Source organism: Grammomys surdaster, unplaced genomic scaffold (assembly GCF_004785775.1).
Source record: "Grammomys surdaster isolate TR1022 unplaced genomic scaffold, NIH_TR_1.0 172, whole genome shotgun sequence".
NCBI classification, from domain to species: domain Eukaryota; kingdom Metazoa; phylum Chordata; class Mammalia; order Rodentia; family Muridae; genus Grammomys; species Grammomys surdaster.
Window position 1 is genome coordinate 6,503,037 of NW_021604620.1, and position 25,416 is coordinate 6,528,452.

The following is a 25,416-nucleotide window of genomic DNA, read 5'->3' on the forward strand; positions in this document are numbered from 1 at the left end:
GACTGCTGTCATAAGGTGTACTGTCTGAAGAGCAGATGGACAGCTCAGCCATTGTTTATTTCTTTCCATAAAAATATGTTGTGGTGGGGCAAGAATCTTCCATGTCTCTTTTCTCCCAGACGTGAGAACTGAACCCTCTTCCTTCTGGGGGGAATGTTTCAATTTGGAGCAAATGATCATATTAGAAGGCCTACACTCACTCCCGTGGGGACAGGAAATGAGCAGAGCGTGACTTCAGGTGTAAATTGTTTTCTTTCTTTGGCAATTCTAGAGCTGTTAGCTTCTTACATAGAAGAAAACCCTTTTCTTCTCTTTGGCAATCTTCCCACCATTATCCTTTACCCAGCATTCTCCATTGCAGATGCTACTGGCTAAGCAGCTACCTAGTTCCTGCCATTGGTACTTGACCTTCTGTATTCAGGTTAGCTGCACACAAGCACAAATACCCAACAGAAGGTCCAATACCAATGGCGGGAGCTATGTAGCTGCCAGGCCAGTAGCATCTATAGTGAGAAACACCAGGTAAAGGATGACTCGGGTCCCAGGTAAAGTGGGATAGAGTAGCTGTGATATTTCATCAGGTTATCCGAGCATCACAATATACAACATGGGTTGATTGCTTCTAAGGTTTTTCCAACCTGCAGGTGCTAAGACTACAAGCAAGTAGCACCATGCCCAGTTTATGCAGTGCTAGAGAGTGAACTCAGGGCTTCGTGGATACAAGACACAAGGAATCAGCCAGCCGAACTGCATCTTTATCTGATGCACTCAAGGCTCTTGACCCACTTCTGATCCCTAATAACTATAACTGCGGGCTGTGCCATTGGAAAGAAGCAGAACTACCCTAGGATGCTGTGTGCTCTGTGTAGGACAAGAGCCCCTTCTTACTTTCCATTTCTCTTCACCAGTGCTGAGCCATGTCCTGCTCTTTTCCTTCTGGAGAAGAGCTATCTGCAGCTAACTAAGAGTATACTTGGGGGATTACTCAGAATATCACTTGTCCTTTTTAGCCAAGTCATTTTCAAATATGTATTTATAGACAGTCTATTTGCTGGCTTGCTTGTATTCTTTCCCCACTATTGATTTTTGAGACAATTAGAATTGTCTTCAAACTTGAAAAATGCCCAGGGATACAATTAATATTTAGCTGAGTTCATGTTCTCAGATGGCAGGGAGAGGAAGTGATTTATTTTGGTTAATTATGAACTTACAAAATAATATTTGGTTTATTCCAACACGGGCACACAAATGCACCCAAGCACACGGGGACACACACACACACACACACACACACATACACACACACACGCCAATTAACCTTCTCAGGCTTCTTAATGTGTTCACCAAATTTGCTGGCCAATGTGACTTTCTCTTCAGACATGTAGACATAGAGGCCATCACCAATTATCCACAAGTAGTGTTGCTTTGTCGGGTGTTGAGAAAGACTCTTTGCAGCACCAGTGTTGAAAGAGATATTATACTGACTTTAATTTTGACCACATTCTTCAAGAATAAGTATTTTCTAAAGATATACAAGACCCCTACAGACATGGTAATTTATCAGATAAAGGCATAAAGAACCTCTGTTACTGGAAGCTAAGAGTCACTATACTACTCCATCTGCCAAATAGCTTGGAGGCTGAAGTTAGTGGAAGCAAAACAGGCTTTCTCGGGGTCACCACTAAGAAAATAGGGGATGTTCTTCTATCTCAAATTTCTACTTCCCATGGTTTTGTGTTGGGAAGAGAGGGGAGGAAGAGGGGTACAGGAAGACAGGGCAGGAAGTCCTTCTTACAGGCAGGATTTTGGTCTTCAAGGTACTTCTTCCTCTTCCTCATTTTCAAATATGTATTTATAGACAGCCTATTTGTAGATGCTGGCTTGCTTGTATTCTCTCCTCCTCTTCTTCCTCCTCTTCCTCTTCATCCTCCTCATCCTCTTCCTCCTCATCTTTCTCTTCTTTCTCCTCTTTTTCCTCTTCTCCTTCTTTCTCCTCCTCCTCCTCCTCTTATTGGATTTGGACCTGGCTCTTAGGTTCCTCAGGGCAATTTACATGTTTTTACTTCAGACAAGCACAGTCTTTTCTCCATATCAGTTCTCCGAGCTGAGGAGGACTTGAGGAGGACTCTTTTAGGGGGGGATGAGCCCTAACCAGTTTAGAGGTAGGAGAAGAGAAGAGACAAAGCCCACATTCCCCTTCCCAGGAGCTGCCCTGACATGATTGGTGATAGTTCATTCAATTGTTCTCTTGCTATCCTGACAGTTGGTCTCCCTGGCTTCTCACTAGCTTTTACTGGGATACTGGAGGTAGGAAGATTGTGTGGAGGATCCATTTCTAGTATTCGGGCTATACTTATAGAGAATTACTGAGAAAACGAGGCTAACTCGACTGCTATTTATAAAATACTTACCTCCTTGGCAAGCAGCTCCCAGCAGCTCCTTTCTCTTTTACCGCCTGGAGATGCTGGTCACTTAAGCATCTTGACCTGGAGGCTAGAGAAGTCAAGCCCCATACACTCCAGCCCCTGCATGGGACAGAGAGTTAAGAGGCTGTGCTGTGCTGTGGCCTTGAAACTCCTCATACTAGATGATGTAAAAAAGGTTTATGGTCCTACTCAGTACCTGGCTCCTTGGCACATAGTCTATGCCAAATTAACTCAAGTGGTATAAAACATCCCACCAGTTCCTGGAAACTTTCAAAGGAAGGATTTTTAAGAGAATTTCTCTCTCAAGGCTCTCTTTTCCCTTCAGGTCTGCTGTCATGTTTCCTGTGGCTGCCCTCTCTCTAGCTCTTAAGCTCCTGTCTGCTGTCTCTGGTCTGAGAGTTCTCACACCTCAGAAGCCCAGATCCTAAGCCTTGGTTGCAAAGCCCTCTCTCCAAATAAAGCAAATTTCTGAAGTGTAACTTTCATATATAATTCCTTCCCAAACATGCTGCTCTGATCTCTAAAAAATTTCTAAATCGATTTCTGTAGTTTGCATGGTGAAGGCACAGCTAGCTGCCCTGAGAAAGAAATAGCCACTGCAAGTGCAGAGATGGATGTATTTCTCACTGCCCCAGAAGACACTTGTCTTGGAGACAAGTGAATGTTCTATTTCAACCAGTATTCCAAGAGTATATCTTACAGTCTCTCAAGGCCCACTGTGCTTTCCTGAGGCCCAGCAACAGTGAGACACCAGTCAGTGAAGCTCAGAGGAAAGAGACATTACTTCAGAATGTGTTCATAACCAAGACCCTCTGTGAACCCATTGAAATAATTACATGTTTGCATGGGCCTTCGCTAATACTCTTTTACTTTCTTACCTTTCCAGCCCCCAGTGAACCTTTGCTGTGCAAATTTGCTGATGGAGGACAGAAGAAGAGACAGAGCCAGAGCAAGCACACCCAGAATGGGAGGCCATGGCCCAGAGAAGGAGAGGTGAGTCCCGAGAGCCACTAAGGGACTGGGTGGCAGCCCTTCCTAGGGAGGATGGCAAAGCAGACATTTGGAGCCATGTAAAAAAATGAAATCCACAGTCAGGGAGATGATTCAGTGGTTAATAGAACTTGCTGTGTAAGCATGGGGACCCGAGTTTGAATCCCCAGAACTTATGTAAAATGATGATCATAGTTACATAAATCTGTAATTCCCATACTCAGGTTTGGGGGCATTTGGAGCTAGGTATTGCTGGCTTAAAACCTGGCTCTAGGGTCATGAGAGACCCTGCTCAAAGGATGAGAAAGAAGGATAGAGCAGGACACCTAATGTCCTCCTCAAATACACTTAAAGGATCCTGCACACACATGGGTATACATGATACTGATATGTCTCTAACCCCCATACACACCTAGATCTCAGAGGAAACCAAATGTCCAGAGTCAGACAGGCTTTCATGCTTCCATGTGTAGAGAAGAGAATGGCATTCTGTGGAGAAGAACAAAGAACTTAAAAATCGGCATCGAGGGAGCTGGAGATGTAGCTCTGGCGGAAGAACACTGACCTTCTCTGCTAGAAATATGGCTTTGATTCCCAGCATCCTATAACACAAACCAAAATCCAAAGCCTTAGCATGGTGACAACGCCAGTAATTAGAAGTCAGAGGCTGGGGGATCAGATGTTCAAGGTCATCTTTGGGGAAAAAAAGAAAGCCTTCCAAGTGTCTTTACAGAAATTTGAAAGGAATTCATAATCACAAGACAGATGGCAGGTTGACATTTCTCCTTTAAAATAAATTTTATCAGGAGGGCTTTCTGACTAGTTACCCTCATTCCCATCATGTCTGGAGTAGAGGGAGGGAGCTGAAGGAGTTGGAGAGCCATCAGGGAGCAAAGGGAATGTTTGACTATGATAGATTCTCAAGGCTGGTGGGAAGTTCCACTCTAGGTTATGTAATATGGCTCAGCCTGCATGACAAGATGGGGCAGAAGGCAGGCACTAAGAGAAGAGGATAAATTTCTCTTACATTTTCAGGGGGTGCAGTGGGGGAGGTCAGCTTGCTTTTTCTTGTGGAGTTGTCTATGCCTTCACCTTCACAGCAGGGTTTGTCAGCTTCAGGGAGGGGGATGGGGAGCAAGTGGTTCAGTTTCTGGGAAAAGGGGATCTGTGTGATCTAGCACCCACCACAAATAATTGATAAGTAATTACATAGTGGTTATGGCATGGAGGTACAATTATTTAAGGAAACACTTTCAGCGATTTTTTTCCCTTTTTTTGAGAATCCAGTGTTTGTATTCTGAAAAGGGCAAGAATTTAGGTTGGTTTTACCATGTCATAGTGGTTCTCTTCGTTTCTTTTCCTGTTGTTGTATTTAAAAGAAAAGAAAATAAAGAAAAAGAAAAGAATCCTGGCAACTTAATGAAGAAAGAGTTTATTTGGGCTCAGAGTCCATCATGGTGGGAAGTCATGTAACCTGCTGGTCACATGACATTCACAGTTAGGAAGATGAGACTTATGGATGTGTGTCAGTGCTCAGTTCCATTTTTTTACAGTCCAGGATCTGCTGCCTAGGGAATGATACCTCCCACAGTGGGCTTGTCTGTCCACCTCAGATAATATAATCAAGATAATCTTCACGAACAGGCCCAGAGGTTCCTTCTTCAAAGTGATTGTAGATTGCATCAAGTTGATAACACTAACCCTCATACTGGTACATAGACACATGCATGAACATCTATGGCCTTACCTATGTGTGTTGTTGTGATATTAGAGAGAGAGAGAGAGAGAGAGAGAGAGAGAGAGAGAGAGAGAGAGACCAGTTTACAACATTTTTTTTCTATTAGCTAGAAAGGAGGAAGAAAATGTGGTACAAAGTCCTACTGTTCATAAAAAAATCAAAAGACAAAAAGAAACAAGCATTTCCCGTTAGTCATGCATTTGTCCTCATAATACAAACTGTCAGTAAGTTGTGACTTTACACCTCATGGGCCTTGAGAATTAGTGCTCTTGGTTATTTATTTTTTTGTAAAATAACAAGGAAAAGGTACCTAAGCTTTTGTAGTTTTTCTTTTCTTCATTTTTGAGGAAATGTGATAGAGTTATTTGAATGACTAAATAAATGGTATTTTGTGCCAAAGCCATAATTTCAATAGAGGAGTTTTAGTATTTCTGTCCCAAGCACCTGCTTTGTCCATTTGTTATTTAAGAGGTGTCATAACTATGTGCCATCATATTCTCTGAACACCAAGAGAGCTGTTCTAAGAAAGAAAGGAAGCTGGGATATTTTCAGAAAATGCTTTAGCCATTTTCTATTTTCTGGGTCTGTTTTGAGTGTTTCTAGAAGTGTCTGAAAACCCCTCTTGAATTGCATAGCTGTAGTCAAGCACTGTATAATGTATATCATTATAGTAAGAAGTACATCAAATAAAACCAGAATAATCATTGAGTATCAGAAGCCAATGGAAAAAAATGCAAGAATGTTCATATTTTCTGTGAGATTGTATGTATTTTGATGAGGGCGTGGGGAGAGACGACCTGTGTCTTGGGGATTGAGCTTAGTGCATCAGCAGAGAGTCTCACAGCCACAGCATCAGTCCATGTGTCCCGTACAAAGCATCCATAGTCTAAGAAGACCCATTTGACCTTAAAATTTGATTAGGCAAAATGCTTGTTAATTACAGATATCTTTGTACCACATAGGAAAGCCCCTAGCTCTGTGAGCTCATGAGGAAACTTGCCTCTAATGACAAGTTTTATCTCATGTAAAAGAATCTGTAATACCTTTTTCAGGCCACGAAGAGGCAGTTATAGGAAGACCATATTTTTTTGGTATCAATGTTAAAAACCACAAAACACAAGCAAATAAAACTAGCTCTCACCACAGAGGGAATTAGCGATTGTTAATTTGGAGACAACTGTAAGGGACTGTGGCTAGGGAACACAGATACTGATTCCCTCACCTGCCAGGCCTCAAAGCAACAACCACAGGGCTTCAGTAGCAGAACAATCAAAGGTAAAAATCAAGGTACTGTAAAAATACATTGTTGGGACATGAGCTAGGTGAATGGTGGCAAAGCAGGAATCTTTGCTATGGATCCCGGATGCTCTCTGGTGGCAACCTTAGGCTCTGTGTTGGGGGATCTAGAGGCTCTGTACAGAATTTTACCTGATGGGTGGGGGATAAATAAAGCCCAAGAGAACCTGACCTTCAGCCTGCCACATTTATTCTCTTCCTAATCAAGTTCGGGTTCCTCCCCCACTGAAAACTTCAGTTCGTTAGAAGTTAAGTGGACAAATGTAAAATCAACATAGAGCTGTTACAGGCTACGTTACACAGAAGTAGGACTCTGGGGACAGTACACTAAGCTACTACAGTGCCAGGACACTGCTGTGTCAAGCTTATGACTCGATGTCCCCTAGGTTGTGATCTCAGTGTTTGAGCTTTAAGATCCTTTGATTGTTTTCATGAAAACTACACACACCTAGAACAGTGGACAGGCCTAGGGAGATGGCTCAGCAATTTCCTCCTTGCCATCCTAATGTGAAGCACAGAACTCAGACGCTCAGATCCATAAAAATAACAAGTGGCATGGTGACCCACCTGTAACTCTACCCAGAAAATGTAGTTAGGGATTCCCTAGAAAAACTGGCTGAGGAGACTGGACAGCTCATGAGTTCTGAACATTTCTGAGCCACCATATCTCAAGGAATATGGTGGAAGAACAATTGGGGTTGATTTCTGATGTCAGCCTCAGAACTCCATGTGGGTATTTATGACATAGATGTACAGAGGTACAAACACACACATGCATACAATACACCCACAGAAAAACACACATGTATGCACACCATACATCCATGAAAATGAAAACACATATACACACCACACACCATTCACATACATAACAAAACACGTACAAACACATACCACATATGCAAGAAAAAATTTACACATACATATACCTCACACACATGAAAAAACACACACATACATACACCTCACACACATGAGAAAACACACACACATGAAAATAAAAATATACACATACATACACCACACACGTGAAAAACACACAGATACTCAAACCATACACACATGAAAAAACACACACATACACACCACATATAGACACCATACACACATGAAAAAAACACACACATATACACACAGCACACACATGAGAAAACACACACACACACTTCACACACATATATGCACATCACACACATGAAAATCATAAACCTAGTCCAGCATTCTATGATTCTCTTCTGAGTCTTACAAGCATTAGGTTTACTAGAGCACAGTTCATGAATAAGGCCCATAAAATGACATTTAAAAAACTCATACACCTGTAAATTCTAATAACATACAGACTAACTTGGAGATATAGTGTTTCCTTTTTCATATTAAATACTTCCAGATGGATTCTTTTCAAAAGCAGCAACATTCTCAAACTAAGTTTCATGTATTCCTGTTAGTCACTTGTGATGTTACCTGCATTCTCTGCTTCAGATCTATGACCACACTGACTACCTGTATAAAAAGCAATCAAGACGAAGATTCTGGGTTGAGACATCAGGGAAGAATCTAGGCTATATACTTCCTCTATTCAACCACAGGACTAAGAGATATAACTCTCTTCAAAGCCTTGTCTGATGGGTGATGTGTCCGTTCATTCTCATGTTGATGACAGAGATGCTTTAAAGGGTGACTTAAGAAAAGTAGTGTTCAGTCTGATCACATTTCAAGAATACAGTCCATCATGGCGGGGAAGGCATGGCAGAAGGAGCATGCAGCAGCTCCTCACACTGACTCTTCAGTCTAGAGGTAGAGATGAGAGAAGAAGAATGCTGTGGTAAGCTCACTCATACAGTAGGTCTGCCCACCTCAACTAGAACAATCCAGTTATTCCCTTACAGTTACACCCAGAGTTTGGTCTGCCAGGTGATTCTAGAGCCTGCAGAGTTGCCACAGCAATTAACCATTAATGCTGGTTTCACCTTCATTGACCATTACATCAAAGCAGGATTACATATTTTCAGTGTGTGTGTGTGTGTGCGCGCGCGTAACTTTCTGTCACTGTTGAGATGGGACTACTTCAGAATGGTACCCACCTGTAACTGTAGTACTTTAGAAACTTACAAGGAGGAGAATTATGAATTTGAACTAGATACTGCCTCAAATCTAGCAACACTGGAGTCAGCTGTGGCCAACCTTCTAGAATGCAGAGAAGATATGGAAAGGATTCTTGCTCATGGTTATCTGGTCTGAACTGGATCCCCTCTAACATAAGCTTCCACTTGTCTATATTTTATTCTAGTGGAAGCATAGTTCCAGACTTTTCATATCAAGTCCAGATTATTTCTCCAAATCCCCTGGGATTAAGGAATGGACGAAAGTAGAGAGTGAGGTCTGTATTGTGATCTCACAATGGTATCTGGGCAGAGAACGGAGCATCCTAAGAGGAGAAAGGCATCAGAGCACAATTCTGTCCCAAGGGCTCCTCCTCTATTAGGCTGTCAAACTATATCACCCTGAATTTTTTTTCGAGACAGGGTTTCTCTGTGTAGTCCTGGCTGTCCTGGAACTTACTCTGCAGAGCCAGCTGGCCTTGAACTCAGAAATCCCCTGCCTTTGCCTCCCAAGTGCTGGGATTAAAGGCATGTGCCACCACTGCCTGGCCAACCTGAATTTGAAAAATTGATGTAGGGAGGCAAGTTAGAACTCCAAAGGCAGCAACCAAAGGCACCTGTTCTGTATCCATAAGAGGGAGTAGACTTGTTGGGGTGAGGCAGGCATTGCGGAAACTTTTCTGGACCCAGTGTTCTGGAGAACTTAAATTCAGCATCCCACAAACCCCTAGATACCTTTCTCCTTCATAAATGTGGGTTTGAAAAAACTGTATTATGTATATTCATTGTGCATAGTGCTGTGCCACATATGGACATTTTCATACAAATATATGTTGTACATTGTGTGCACCCTCCATGCCTCCTTTCCCTGACCTTTCTTACTTGAAAACCCCTACTCACTAAAAGGTACTACTACGAAATGCCTATGGCTAGAAAGATGGTTCAGTGGATAAAATACTTGCTATGTGTCAACATCAGGACCAGAGTTCAGAAACCTAGAACTGGGTATAGTGGCTGTGGTGGCTGCCTGTAACTGCAGGGCTGGAGAAGAAGGGAGAGAAGGTGGATCTAATTTAGCCAGAATGGTTGAAACATCGAGTTCCAGGCTCAGCATGAAATTCTGCCTCAGTGAATAAGAGAAGAGAGTAATCAAGGAACTCACCCTGAGTTCCCCCTCTGACATCTACATGCACACATATGCATCCACACACATGAAATCACATACATTCATTCAACACACACACACCCCACAGAGATAGGATATGTACTCCATTTTCCTAAGGAATGAATTTGGAAAAAGGAAACAACAATAACAACAAAATATTAAAAACCTGTATCTGTAATAGAGACTAGGAACTGGAGATAACATGACTCTAGTTGAGTTAAAATATAGGAAAAGATTAATCTACAACTAAATCTACATATCTTCTGGTCTTTGTGTCATGGTGTTCTATAAATTTTAAAGAAAACTACAGGCACAGTGTGGAGAAAATTGGACATATTCTTCCATGGTTTGGACACCCTGAAAAAGAGCTTACTTTTCTGTACTGATTTCCATTCCCCAAATTCTTTTGAAATGTGAGAAAAGTAAAGGACCGGTAATGACCTAAGTGCCTGGTAACAACAGAGAAGGAAATGGTTATTTCTCCCTGCTCTTGAAAATTAAGAAAAAAATGATAAAGCGAAAAGAATTTTCGCTAGATGTTGCAAGCATTTTAGAGTTAAGCAAAACATGGAAATTGATAGGCTAATTAAAACTTCATTATTTAAAGCTTTTTTCTTTAGGGCAACATTTTGATAGTTAATTAGCATGCTTTGGTGAAATGCATTTATTTATTAAGCTGTAAGGCTGGGAACTTTGCACACAGAAATAGACATTAATAAGCAAAATTTTCAAATGTGGATGCATGCTTCTGTCCATGACTTGACATAAACGGAAACCACGGGATGAGGGGCATTTTAAGTTATTACCTAATCTTGCAAGAGATGCCTGGAGTGCTAAGTGGCCACTTATCTAGAGTTCTTCATTTTTATTATTAATTTATACTTTTTTATTTAAATGTTTTCCACACATCATATTCCAATCATGTTTTCACCTCCCCCAAGTTCTCCAAGATCATCTCCATCTCCCTACCTGCACAACTTGCAAATTTTATCCTTCACAAACCTTGTTAATATCTAGCTCAGTAGAAGATGGCTAGATTTGTAAGCCTACTTCAAGATGGAACCTGCTACTCTACTCTCACAAGGTTGTTTTAAATATATGGAGAAAATCTGATTCATCTAAAGGACATTATGAAGTCCTAGGAGGATCTAGAAAACCCACAGGAATCGCTGGCTTGGAGAAGCTTACAACCAGCCCTAGAATGACATCCAATATTCTTATAGTCTAGTCTACAAGGATTATGGATATCCTTAAGACATTGAAATGAAATATGTTTCATGAAAAATAGTATGACTGTTTATCTAATGGAAACATCACTTCCTGGTCAATTCTAGAACTGTCTCTACAAATTCCCCCAGTCAGGAGAGAATTGGGTAATGGCAGTCATAATAGGAATCTTCCAGAATAGAGCTCTATTGTTTATGTTCTGATTGGCCAATGTTTATGATATATTTGTGCCAAAACAGTTTTTATGTCATTGTCAGATAAAGGGTGAACTCCCTTTACCTGTGTGGTGAATGTCATCGTCCCTGGGATATTGAATTGTCCAGAGTGGAAACCATATTCTCATGGCTCACTGCAAAGAGGAAGTTCCTTATCTTAACCATGACAGTGTGCCTCCAGATGGTCTAGAACCAGGAATGTTCCAGACTAGTTCTAAAAGATGTCAGGAGCATGCAGGCACAATCTACTGCTTATCCCCGTGTTCCCAAAGAATTCACTTCTAGTGACTATTGAGGCCAAATTAGAAACTGGACTCTATTCCAACTAGCAAGCATGGCTGGCTAAAAAGTAAAAAAACAAGGTGACAAAATCAAAATCTAATCAATGGCACTCTAGTACTTCAGTGATGATAGTTATACATTGAAATAGTAATTACCACCACCACCTCACATGGGCACGCACACACACAGACACACACAGACACACACACACTGTGAAAGAGAGAGACGGGGGTGGGGCAGACAGACAAACATACAGACTTATGAAATACATATATTTGCAGCCTAAGTTCAACAATAATGTAGACATGAGTGGATCAAATAAGACATTGGGTATATTTCCACTATGCTATGAGAGCTACTCAGATTTTGAAATTTTTTTATGTTTTGTTGTGTGTGACCTTTTGGTTTGTGTAAATATTTTTGAATATAAATAAATCTTAGTTTAAAATTAAAGAATATTGTACCCTCTCACTAGATATTTACACTTAATTTTGTCTTTAAGTAGTTCAGACAGTATTTATTAGTATTCATATTATTTCTTGCTACCTCAAAACACTAATCTCTTATAAGATATTTCCAAGCTTGATGCTAATGGATTCAGCAAATACTCTTGGTAGCTATCTTATCTGGCTTTACTCCCAAAAATAAAAATCACATTTTGGTCCCAGTCACAAATAAGAGACCTGAGAACTATATAAGAAGCAACTGAAGCGAGTACTCAGATGCTTAGTGAAAAAATCCAAGATTTTATTATGAAGGAAAACCAATACAGTGGGTGTTTCTTGTCCTTTGTCATGTTCATAATTCTCTGACAGAGTCAATTGAAAAGCAATCAGCAAAGCAAGACAAATATTCTCCCTCTAGTTGATACTCTGAAGATACTTTCTTGTTATGGAAATATTTAGAAAAATGATCTTCACTGTTTGGATACAAAAATGAGGTGATGGAATTAATATTGTTAGCAATCAACTCTCAGACTCCAGCAATAATCACATTATATTGAGTAGAAAATCAAATTAAGTTTTGGGGGAGATTCAATGTAGTAATATTAAAGTTTTGAATTCCTAAACTTAATTTCCACTTAAAGAATACGTTTTTCAGTAAAACTTGCTGTTAGGGTGCTATTTTTTTTCCTTTCACATTTGAGATTATAATTATATCATTTTCCCCCTTCCCTTTCCTGCCTCCAAAGTCTCCCATATTACCTTCCCTGCTATCTTTCAAATTGATGGCCTCTTCCTTTCATTAATTGTTACTACATGAATAGATGTTTATCCATATACATATGCATTTGTAACAATAACCTGCTCAGTCTGCATAATGCTACTTGGGTGTGCTTTTTAGGGCTGACCATTTGGTGTCAGATAACCAAGTGGTGTGCTCTTCCCTGGGGAAGACGACTTCTCTCAGTCTTAGCATTCCGTAGTTGTCCGTGTTATGTGTATAGGGTTTAACCCAGCTGCCCCTACCCCCACTCCTGTCGGCCTCGGTATGTCTGCTGTTCTTGTTCAGCTCCTATTAAGGCAGTCATGCCGGTAAGACTTTATGGGTGCTAATGGAATCAGCAAATATGTTGATAACTATTCTATCTGGCTTTATTCCCCAAAATAAAAATCACATTTTGGTCCCAGTCACAAATAAGAGACCTGAGAACTAAATAAGAAGCAACTGAAGCAAGTACTCAGTTGCTTAGTGAAAAAAAGCCAAGATTTTATTATGAAGGAAAACCAATATGGTGGCGTCAGACTCTTCTGACATTACTAGAAGAAACAATCTCACAGTAGATTCCTCGATCCTCTGGCTCTTAGGCTCTTCCCACTCCTATTTCGTCAATGACCCCTGAGCCGTAAGTACATGAGTTGCTTTGTAGATGTAGCTGTTGGCACTGGACTCTGCATATTGACTGGTTGTGGTTTTCTATGATGGTCTCTCTCTGTTGCAGAGAGAGGTTTTCTTGATGGTGATGAAGGCTGCACTCATCTGTAGGTATAAGGACAGAATCAGAATGTAGTTAGAGATCATGCTGGTTTGGTCAAGTGGAGGTTTTAAATTCTCCCCCAAGATCCATGACTTCACTAGCCCTGGGTAGTTAGCTAGGTTTCCATCACCAAGCATGGTTTCCCTCTTGTTGAGTGGGTCTTAAGTCCAATTAGAGAGCTGTTGGTTGCTGCCAAGGTATGCATGCCACTACTACACCCTTAAGGCTATCATGCCATGCTGGTCTGTGCTGTGGTTCATAGAATCATACCTGGGTAGGACTGGTGATTGTCCCCTCCCTTGGAAGCCTATGTGACACTTTCTGGCACCATGAAGATTAGTCCTCAGAAAGAAGATTTTCAGCTCAAGACCCCCTGGATTCTATGTCTGAAGTGCACTCTATCTTCAGCAATAAGGACTTATGCTCTATGAAGCAACTAAAGGCAATAGCAATACTCTGTAGTGTTTGGGAGTCTCTTTGACAATCCTGACCAACAACGCAAAAGAAGGCTTCTCATGCCTGCTGTTGGAGTTTCTGTTGGTCTTGGCTCTTAGAGGGAGCATTGTCAACCCACATGAGAAAATTTCATTTATGCTATATGTGTATATTTATACACAGACTTGCATGTATTGTAGGCTTTTATTTTTCAGATAGATAGCTAGTGTTTTAGACATCCTTTCTTGAAGACAAAGTTCAATGAATTTCTATTAGCCAAGATATAGGCCTTTGAATACAATGAATATATATGAGTAACCTTGAATTGTGCACACACACACACACACACACACACACACAGAGAGAGAGAGAGAGAGAGAGAGAGAGAGAGAGAGAGAGAGAGAGAGAATGTTATTTTATCATAGTCATCTTTAAGCAAAGTCATTTGCTATAAGGGGAAACCCTATATCATGTCTTATGTTGTCTGTTTTTAGTCATGGTTAAGAATGCCCTCTATCTGTAGCCCCTCTTTATTCAAAGCTAATATTAACAGGATTTCTCTTACTTGCTCGTAAGTGGAGGAAGTCTGCACAGGCTTTGAGGCAAAGTGTTATCATGCTATTTTAGACTACAAGGCCAAGACAACATTGATGAACTCAATTCCAAACACCCGGTCTCAAGACATTGAGTCATCACTTACTCTAAATCCATTTATGATTGAGAAAAAAAATCCTTTCAGATCTCAACGAAGGTCAGCAACCATACTGATCACACGGGGCTACATCCCATATTCAGATTTATGATGAATCATCTTTCTCTTTGAGCTGTACATTGTAGCTTAGCTGGTTTGTGTTTATTTCTATTTTGAACTAAGGTGAATGCAGGCAGACTGGACATCAGGTGAACTATTTCAGCCCTGTCTTGTCACTCCCTTCCTCTGTTGTTTTCCTGATCCTTCCTTGGCTCATTGAGTGTCCCTTCACCTGGGAGGTGCAGGAGGCAGCGACATGGCTGTTAGTGTTTGTAGACACAGGAAGAAACCTTCTGATGGTATCTTTTATGCTTGCTTTCATACATTTTCAGTTGGACATCATTGCCTGAAAATGTCCTTTTAAATGAACTCATGGTACATGCATCAAAGCTACAGCAAGTACATAGCCATCATGGGCTACAGCGTGAGCCCAAAGCAAGCTTTGAAGTGAGACCCTGTGTTAAAATAAAGTGTAAGTAGGTCTGGGAATACAGATGAGTGGTGGAGCTCTTTCCTAGAATGTGTGAAACATGAGCTCCATCCTCAGCTATAGGTCAAAACAGGAGGCCCTTGAAAGTTGGTCCCTGGAAAACTCAGCACTCAAGAGTGTTTGTTCTCTCTCTCTCTCTTCTCCCCCCCCCTCTCTGTGATCATGCATACACACAGGCATTAGTGCAATGCAGCTAGCCACAGAGGCTATGAGAAGGGGAAGGATCCCTTGGAGCTACAGTCATTGTGAGTTTGGGGATTGTGAGCTACCTTACCTCACATGAGTGCTAGAAATAAAACTTGCATGCTCTGCAAGCACAGCAAGAGCATTTAGTCTCAGCTCTACAGTAAACTCAAGGTCAGCCCAGGATACAGGAGACCCTGTCTCTGAAAGAAAAATAGAACGCAATACACACAAACTGAATGACATTAAAAAATAATCAAGGAATTGTCTGTAGTTAGGTTCAGATCTATACAACTGAGACCAAAGTAAGAAAACAGTAATAAAAAAATAACCAGGTCATTGTTCACAGCTGTATTGTTCCTAAATAATAATCACTTGTTTGTGGGCATGTATCATGGAGTCATCAGGCCATACTCATTCACAAGCCGAAGTGTTTCCTACAACTGAAAACTCCATGCTGCACCCTCCACTGTCCTGTGCTGAGGCACCCCGGGGAACAGTGTTTGGGAACATCATGAGCTTTGAGTGTGACAATTCTGAAACCTCCATTCTTCTCTGAGGAGGGTAGGGTAATAATCCCTTGCAAATGTTATGGACTGAGGAGGGTCTTCAGGAGCATTTTTCTTCATAATTTTAGGCTAAGGATGCAGACTGTAGAGTTTAAGTCACATGTTCCATGACTTCTGAGCTGAGAGAGGACTCTGGGCAAGGTCTCTAAGTGGGTCAACATCATGTTTCAATCCCATAGCATCTCGATAGCTAATGGTGCATGTTCACAATTAGAGACAGCACAGGAGATGACCAGGGTATGGTTTAGTGGCCAGTGCCTGGCTAGCTACACTAACACGAACTACAACTGTGTTGTAGTATTGTGATGCCATTGCATAGCTCAGGTCTGCTGGAAGCCAGCTCTGCTCTGCTCTGCTCTGCTCTGCACACACACACACACACACACACATACACACACACACAAGCACATACACACACTCTCTCTAAATGCATGTAAAATAGTATTTACTTTCTTAAATGACAGAAATAAAATCTGCTGCCAGTATAACGCTGTTGTATTTTTTACTTGTGATATAAAGTATATTAAAAACTAGAAATTAATATATTTTTGTTTGTCCCACATTGCACTAAGGTTCTAGTAACATTGCACTCCAAATCATAGATCATAACTTAACACTGAAGTATTAGATATTTGTAAGGATCTTGGACAATTCCTTTTCTTTGAAGGTCATATAATTATAGAAGTCACAGGCTGGCAGAGGGAAAGAGGATTGAGAGGGAAAAATTTTAAAGAAAGAAAAATAAATCTGAACCATTGCTATTAACCGTGGAAAAGACAGAGGACCACTGAGAGATGACAAATTGCCTAACTCATATTTTTAAAGAGAAACGAGATGGATAATTAACTTACCTATTTTATACTTGATAAACATGTAGAATTAATATCCAAAGTCCTTCTGGGTTGAGTGAGATGCCTCAGCAGGCACAGTTGCTTTCCTGCATGTCCAGTGATGCGAATTGGAGCCTCGGGACCCATAGGAGGGATAGAAGCAAGAAGACCAGCTTTTCAAGGTCATCATTGGCTATATAGCTAGTAGAAGGCCAGTTTGAACTTAGGATCTGTCTTAGAAAAAGAATAATAATAGTAACAATTGGGATGGAGAGGTGTCTCAAGAGTGAAGAGCATAGTTCCTGCACCTGTGTCATATGGCTTACAATTCCCTGTAACACCAGCTCATCAGACATCCACTTCTGGCCTTCATAGGCATTGGAATTCATGTGCACATATTTACTCACACATAGACATACATGTATACATGTGAATAAAAAAAATGTTTAAAATAACAACAAAAAAAAACTATCTTCAGCTAGAAGTACACATAAGGCAAGAGTAACTATTATAAATGAAAATCTTTTGAGCAGACACTAGGAGAACCCAGCCCTGCATTTTCATGCCTTTAGGAGCTCTGGTTCAAGCTTCAGCAAGCTTGGTGTTTTTGATGATTTAAAACACATACCTAGGGAATGACTCCACTTGACATTGCTTTATGATGTTGCTGTTGAGCATGAACTAGCATGTTGGTTAAGGGTTTTGCTCTTCCCACTAACTTAGAAGGTAAGCTTCTTGGATACAACAAATTATGGCACAGCCTGTAGACATACTGCCTTTATTTGGATGCTATTTTACAATGAATTATCCATCCTCCTGGATTTGAAGAAAATGGTTGATGTGCAGTAGTTACCCCAGAAGTCTCAGCATAGCCCTGATTCTACTCCATGCATTTGGTGAATCTCAGAGTGACAAGTTAGTTTAAAATTAAAGACCAGCAAACACGGTGACCCACTGACCGTATTGACATACCTTAGAAAAACTTGTTAATCTAATAGTGAATTATTCCTATTATTTACAATATTCTCATCTGCATATGAGGAGAAAGCCACTGATCCGTCCCATTGGGAACCAAAACAAGCCACACTGATAAAATGTTGAGTTTTCAACAGCACACAGATGGTAGTAGATCAATTGGCCTACATGTCACCAACCTGGAGAGAGGCTTATACATGGAGACAGAATGTTTTGGGGGTGGGTTCTTAAAAACATTAGGCTGTCATGAATGGCTACCAGTGTGACCCTATGGTGTGTGCTTTGAGACATCATCAGTATTGAAGAATACAAGATAAGGCTCAATTCTGAGCATCTCCCTGCCTTTAGCTGGGTGTGCTCTAGATGCTGCTAGGACTTGTGTTGCTTTGGTCAGCCTCTTGCTGCCATCCTTCTTTTAGAATGTGAGAAAAGTCTAACAGGAGTCCAGGAAGACAGCATGTCTTTGTGTTATGAACTAGGTGGTCTTTGATTGACTTTGACAGAATTGAATCTTAAAAACTATATATTCAGAAAAGAGACTGCCCTGCAACCCTGAATACTGTTGTCATGAGACACTAGACACAAACACACTCTCGGGAGAAACTGGATCACGGTTCCAGTGAAATCACATGTGAGAGACTGGGCGGGAAAACGAAGCAATACTGTCTAGACTTGGGATATCTTAGACCATTTTCACAGATGTAGAGATATTGTCTATATCATTTACCACTAACTCCTTCACATCTATCACAAAATATCTAGCACAGGCTACTCAGGTAGAAAAGAATTAAGCTCTGTCTCCCAATCCTGCTAGGGTCTGCCAAGGGTCTTCTTAACCTTGACCTGTAGGCAAGTCTGCCCATGAAACCTGGGAAGCAGCAGCTAGCTGTGAGCTCATACTCCTGCTCTGGTAAGTCGGGCCGGTTGGCTGGCCCTCCAGATGGGGCTTTGCCTACTGCAAAGGCTGCATCAGAGACTGAGGAAGTAGGCTGAAGGGGAACCCCCTCACATTTTAGAAGCCTCAATAACTTGGCTTCTGAACACTAATATGTTTTGATTTGATCAAATAACCTTTTCTGAAGTTTCTGAGCCCAGCGTTAATATGCAATGATGAAAGATAACAATTAAGAATTTTAAGCCCCTATAGTATAGTAATTTTGCTTCAAATGTAATTGATGTGTCCAGTCTTCTCCCTAGCCCATCTTGTCAAAAAGGAAAAATGGAAAAAAAAATATTTATGTTCTGGGAGAAGGTTAGGTGTCTGCAGCCTGGATGTGGCTTGAGACCAGCGATATTACAGCAAACATTTCCAGGAAGAAAGGCTGAGGGCTGAACTCCATGTCCCCTAACTGAATCAAGCAAGGAAGCCATGACAGCCAAGTGAGACATCAATCAACTGAGCTATTCATGGCATCACTGGCATGTCCTGGCAATCCCAGGTTGTCACAGACCTCAAGATCAGCCCCATAAATGGCTAAGCACATGTAGCTTCTAGACAGCATTAACTAAACCCAGAAGAACCTAGAAGAATCTGGATCAATCTCCCAGCCACCTTTGCTCTGTGAGCTCCTCAGGCTTGCCCACTGCAGCCTCAGAATTCTGTATTTTTCATGGTTGGGCATCATGTCACAGTGGTTTTGACAATATATTTGCTGCACCATTGACTGTAAAACACCATTGGTTAGAGATGAACTATTATATTCCTTTAAACTCCACTAAAAAGAGAGACATGACTCGACAGACTATGAAATGCTGGCAGTTATTAGTGGAATCCTAATTTCACAGATATTGAGATGTGAGAAAACCAAAATGGTTTCTTAGAATCCGTGGCATTCCAACATTTAGATTGAGATTAAAAAACAAACTCCCTGCACAGGCTGCTTCGTTCATTGTTGTGACTAAATTCCTACCAAAAAAAAGCAACTTAGAGGAAGAAGTATTTATTTTAAATCACAATTTAAGACAGTACAAGTCAGGAACTGGAGAGACAGCTTCACAGTTAAGAGAACTGGCTGCTCATGCAGAGGACCTGGGTTCCATCTACCTGTACAATGACTCATAATTGTCTGGAACTCCAGTTCCAGAAGATATGATATGTCTTCTGACCTCTATGTGCACATGGAACAGGCAAAAAACACTCTCTATCTATATATATATATATATCTATCTATATATATATATATGTGTGTGTGTGTATGTGTGTGTGTGTGTGTTTGCTTTTCCTGTTTCATTTAGCCACTGAGTTCTTCCTGGAAAGGCTTAGACATTATCAGATTTCCAACTTGTGATCTTTTTGTTTTGTCTTGTCCTTCTCTGTTGCTATAAAAAAAAAAAAAACAGACACCTTCTGGCAGGAAAGTTTTTAGAAGAAGCCAAGAAGCAGAAATTCAGGAATGACGCCACGCCTAAACAATAGCTTTATAGCACCTCTCGGTTTGATTCTATCAAACATAAAGAACTCACTTCTCTTGGCTCTCTGGCTGCATTTGCTACTTTAAAGTGATAAATCTGAAATGTTGCTTTCACCTGATTCCTGACAGCCCTCTTGAAGCAATCCATGTGACGCTTAGCTCATCTTCCAGTACAGGAGAGCTTGCTGGTCTCCCTCTTTCTCTCCTCCGGAGCCAAAACCACAACTCACCTCAGGCAGGCTGTTGGCTTCTGTCTGGTGCTGAAAGTCTCCACTCCCAGTGATCACCTCTAACCCCACCTGTGTCTGCTATTAGCCAAGGGTTTTCCAGGTTCAGCTGAGAGCTGAGTCCACTTCAGATTTCTTTAAAGGAAGTTTTGTTAATAAAATCAGGACCCTGAGGAATACACTCAAATTTCATTTGTAAATTGAGGTTATGTGAGGTACAAATCCAGAATTCCCTCAAAGTCTCTGATTTCCTCCCTAATTTCTTGAACATCTATTTATCTAATCTACAGCGTGGAATTTTCTAAAGGGGTACATGTAGGACACATCTCCTAAGTGTTTTTAAACCTGGTCACAGCAATCCAGCAGTTCTCAGGACTTCCTCTTGAATGATGCCTCTGGTTAGGCACACCCGCCATGTGTCAAGAAAGAAGAAAGAACACTATTCTGCCAGCCATCTTCTTGGCTTTGTGAAAGTCATGGAGTCTCTCTATGCATGTAAGAATGAGTGTTTTAGACTCATGCCTCCTCCTAATGTATATGCTATGGACACTGGCTGTAATTATAACCTGTTGATATAATCCACTAAATTGCTTAGATATGACTAGCTAATATCCAGCTCCTAGCTCATTCTTCTTGCCTGTTTCAGAGAATCTTTAATTTTATTAAAAATAAAGTTACCTTCATTTCTGGCCTGGTAGTGTATGCCTGAGGCAGGAGAATCACAAGTTCTGGGCCAACCTGAACCTCATAGCAAAATTTTCTAAAACAACAATAATATTTTGTCCAATAAAGAGTTTGGTTTTTCTAAAGTATTTACTACTCATCATTTTTTTTTTTTTTTACCCAGGAGGCCTAGAAATGCCCCATTATGCCTAAAATATTAAGCAAAGCTTAGCTGTTGTTAAGAGATATAAGTGCCTGGTTTTGTTTAAAGTAAATTACTTATGCCACTGGCATACAAACAACATCAACTGGAAACATAGACAGCTCTTGTGAATGTAACAAGCCCTTTTGAAAGTCAACAACAGGATTAAGTGTCACTGTCTCACACATCTGGTGTGACAGTTTATTTCGTTCCAAGATATTTTATGTTATTTTTTTTTCCCTGTGACTCTGGAGTTTGTCAACATGCCATCAAATTTGGTGATTACACAATAGTAATTTCATGCCTCTGGATTTGTCTAAAGGGGGCTAGACAGGGCAGCAAAATCAATTTCTTCATCATCTTTGTGGGAAGAGACAAAGGGAGATTGAATGTAGAATCTGCATTGAAGGCGTATTAGCATTATAACTCAGCGATCTGTCACGCGCATGGCAAGCCCCAGGTGCAGTCAAGCACTGTGTTTGCACAGTGATGCCCAGCCAACTCTTCTGCTAAAATAACTGAAATCCCTTTGTTTAACCCTTGCCTTCCTTTGCTACCTACCCTGTTTCAGCTGCATGTGACCCAGGGACTCTGTCTTGCAGCCTGAAGTACTCAGAAGTAAACTCCTGAAGTAGGTGATACCTCTTTTGTCCCAGGTACCCCTCCGTACAAAGGCTAGCTATTCCAGGTGTACTCTTCCGTTTCCCATGGAGGAGGGCAAGGCAAATTGTTAGTCACGTTAACTAATGTTCTAATGTGTGTCTATCTCCCAGGACATGCCCCCTACCCCACTGAGAACTTGAGGTGCCTGGTGACTTCCTCAGTAGAGACACCCCAGGCACCTCTGCTGACTTGTAACAGATATCTCTGTCTATTCGCAAATCTCACTTCTCCCCCCATCACGCCATTCCTGATCATCCAAGGCATTGTGCTTTAGTTCCTCATTACAATCCGAATTAGAACATGAAGAGGATGGCCTAGCATGAGAAATGCAAGCTTGAAGGCCCACGGCACGGGAGGTAGCTTCTTTCTGTTACATGGTAGCTCTAAAGAATTGGATGGGGAAACTGGATTAAGCCATGTAGACAAGTGAAAAACTCAAACACAAATGCTCCTCCATTTCTTTAATATTTTTTATGCTTTTCTTCTTGTACCTTGATACATCCTAGAAGCTCATTCACTTATATTTCTTATTTCTTTAAAGTAATTCTGAAGTCGTGGCAAGTTATAAAAATGTTTCAGGAGTTCCTGTATAGACCTGGTTTCCCCAGTGGTTACAAATTGTGTAATTATGTCAGGCTATCAGAGAGAGAAAATCCACATTGCTAGGATTCAGTTAGTAATTTTAAAATAAAAGTCAAAGTATCACTCTAAAGATACTCTGAGCTGCTCTAAATTCCTTTCTACATTCCGTTTCTGTTTACAAGTGCTAACCACACAGAAGGTCCCGGGACACCCAAGGTTATCTGTCTACACAGCACAGGGTTGACTCTTCACCCCAGTAGAGATGGTACCCAGGCTTCACTGAAGCCCCAAGTCATAACAGAAGGAGCAGCAGAGATTCCTCATCAGAAGGCATGGGTATAAGTTCTCAGATTTCAGGATTCAAGAGAGACACTGAGAAGGACTGTTTTTTTGACTAAGGGACTTACTGGGAGAGTTACTACGACATAGATAGATGTCTATGTCATCTAATGACATGATGAGGCGCTGAGTCAGTTGGGGGTACGGTCCTCTCTTACAGATTTTGGGGCAGAGTGTATACCACATAATTGATGAGTACCCCAAGTTACATTGTCTCTGATTTCCATGTATCAGGGTAAGTGCAGAGATTTGGCTCTTTAGTTAATGAGTGCCTATCACACCGGATGTGCCTGTGCCTCCTAATAGCTTAGAGTGCTTGGAAAACTTCCTTTGTGAAAGAAGAGTGACAGATTTACAGTCACAGGAGAGTGCCTTCCATTTCTTTTATAGTAGACAAGGGTCCAGAGAAAAAGAGGCCTGGGTGACTCTTAGGTAAAGGATAACAATAGATTTGTGACCTTGAGATGGCCACTGACCTCAACAATCTTCATTGTCTTCACTGATGGGACAGAGAGAGATTGCTTCTGCCTATTTCATAGAGTCATCACGAGGATCAAAGTCAGTGGCAGATAAAGGGACCAAGAAGCCTGGCTAGAGAGTGCCACAGTGAAGTTTATTTGAGTTCCTGAAACTACCGCCAATTATAAACATGTAGTTTTTCATTTGTTTGATTTTATGTTTTAAAAGTACCCTTATACTGAAAAACAGAATAAGACTTGATTTCATTGGCCACACGGGCCAAAATGTTCCACCCTGTGTAGACGATCTCCCTATTTTCCTATTCTTAGTAGGAGTGGCAATATATCAGACGAACTCTTTATAACTCATAACCCACATACCTCTGAAGTATAGAATTTTTAAAAAATAAATACTTCTTAGTATCCTTTCTCTCAGGTTGGATGCATCTTGAGGAACTGATGCTTTAATCCAGGCTACAGGCTCCTTCCTGTATTCATATCGTAGGATATATAGCTGTTCCTGTCACTGCTAAGAGAGCTACAGCCAACCACATTAGTCAGTGAAGATTTATGAAGTATAGGTAGAACTCACCCAAGCTCTATCATCTCTTGGTCTATTTGAATAATAGTATATAAACTCCCATCTCAGACTGGTAAATTCTGGTTTGTAAGTAGTGAGACTTGTCCCATTGGGACAAGAAGGGTAAAGAAACATGTAGAAGGGAGGGAAGCCCTTAAATCAAGAAAACAAAGTTTTTAAACTGAATACTTTGGCACTATAATAAAAATGTTGAGATATCTTTTTTTTCCCTATTCTTCTCCTCTTCCATACAGGCTGGCATGGCTCTGACCTATGACCCCACAGCTGCCCTACAGAATGGGTAAGTAGACCTAATTTTCACAGTTTTTATTTTTTCTGAGTAGTCTGTGGCCTCTAAATACCCACCAAAGAAAGTGGCCATACATATAGTTTTCTTCTGGTCTCTTGGCAAGACATTTCCCACCATTGGTCCTTCTCCTCAGAAGTTCCCCACAGTTCTAAGCCTTTCCCTTAGCTCATCTCTTCTAGTCCTCTGGTATCTCAAACCTGGTATGCAGGGAAGACCAGGTGTGGAGGGAGCATCAGCATTGCTTGAGATAGCCATCCAGGTCTCTAGGACTTGGTTGCCTAGCTGTCTCCATTGAGGTCAGCTTTGAATGATGCCTAGTATTTGGCCAAGCACATTTCTGCAATGGAGTTAGGTCATGGTCAGACTAGTTCAGCTGATTGTATCTTTGCTTTTCATTTTAATCTGTCTAGAAACATGTAGCCTCTTGTTTAGCTTCAAACCCTGACTCCAAACACCAAGACTGTTAAGTCACATACTACTGTGGACTCTCTAAAACTGTTCTGCAAGTGGATTACTTTTCTATTGCTCTACTGCCCTTTGCTTGGCTTTGGGTAACTTGCCCTTGGCCCTGAGCATTTTCTAGCTATCTGTTTCCATTCCAGGATTAGGGTTGGATCAGTGACCTTGACCTATCTGGTTTTATTTATGGAGTTCATGCTATCAGAAATGGAAAGAAGATAATTAATTTCTAGTCAATCATACATCAGTACCTTAAGTGCACTTGTGATCATTGATGTTTAGATCAGTAACTATTTTGCTGGACCACATAGGAGTGAAATCTAGACGTTATACTGGCTTCTTCATAAACGGCTAAATATGTATCTTCAAAAGTATAAGTGTCATCCTCACAACATCATGGCTATTATCCCAAGATAGCATTAGTACTAACTTCAAAATAGTGTGTTCTCTCTGACTTTCCCTCCAGCTCAGTTGTTCACAAAGCTATCGTAGAGTGCTTTGACTCCAGAGCACATCCCAGAGCTTATGCCTGAACAGCAGACATGGTTTATTTCAAGCCCTGTGCTGTGCCATTTGAGTGAGGGTAAATGTTCCCATTTATCAAGTCATAAATCATTAGGTCTGCCAGAGGTGGAAAAGATAATCAAATACCATATTTTACTCTTAGGAGAGCCTGACATTTCCTTGTGTCCATCTGAGTCAGTAAGAAAGACAGCACTGCTAGCCATGGTAACACACACCTTTAATCCCAGTACTCGGGAGGCAAAGACAGACAAATCTCTGTGTTCAAGGTCCAGTTTGGTCTATAGAGTGAGTTTCAGGACAGCTGGGGCTACAGGGAGAAACCCTATCTAGGAAAACAAGAAAGAAAGA

At 41.0% G+C, this 25,416-nt stretch overlaps 1 protein-coding gene across 3 annotated transcripts in view; it reads left to right on the plus strand.

Moving 5' to 3' along the window:
• Positions 1-25,416, plus strand: part of Rbms3 (RNA binding motif single stranded interacting protein 3) — a 656,597-nt gene that overhangs the window by 523,279 nt on the left and 107,902 nt on the right. For all 3 annotated transcript variants that reach the window (XM_028767340.1, XM_028767342.1, XM_028767343.1), the window contains exons 9-10: positions 3,313-3,419; positions 24,029-24,075. In XM_028767340.1, the coding sequence (XP_028623173.1) occupies positions 3,313-3,419; positions 24,029-24,075 (154 nt within the window). The remainder of the gene's footprint in view (positions 1-3,312; positions 3,420-24,028; positions 24,076-25,416) is intronic.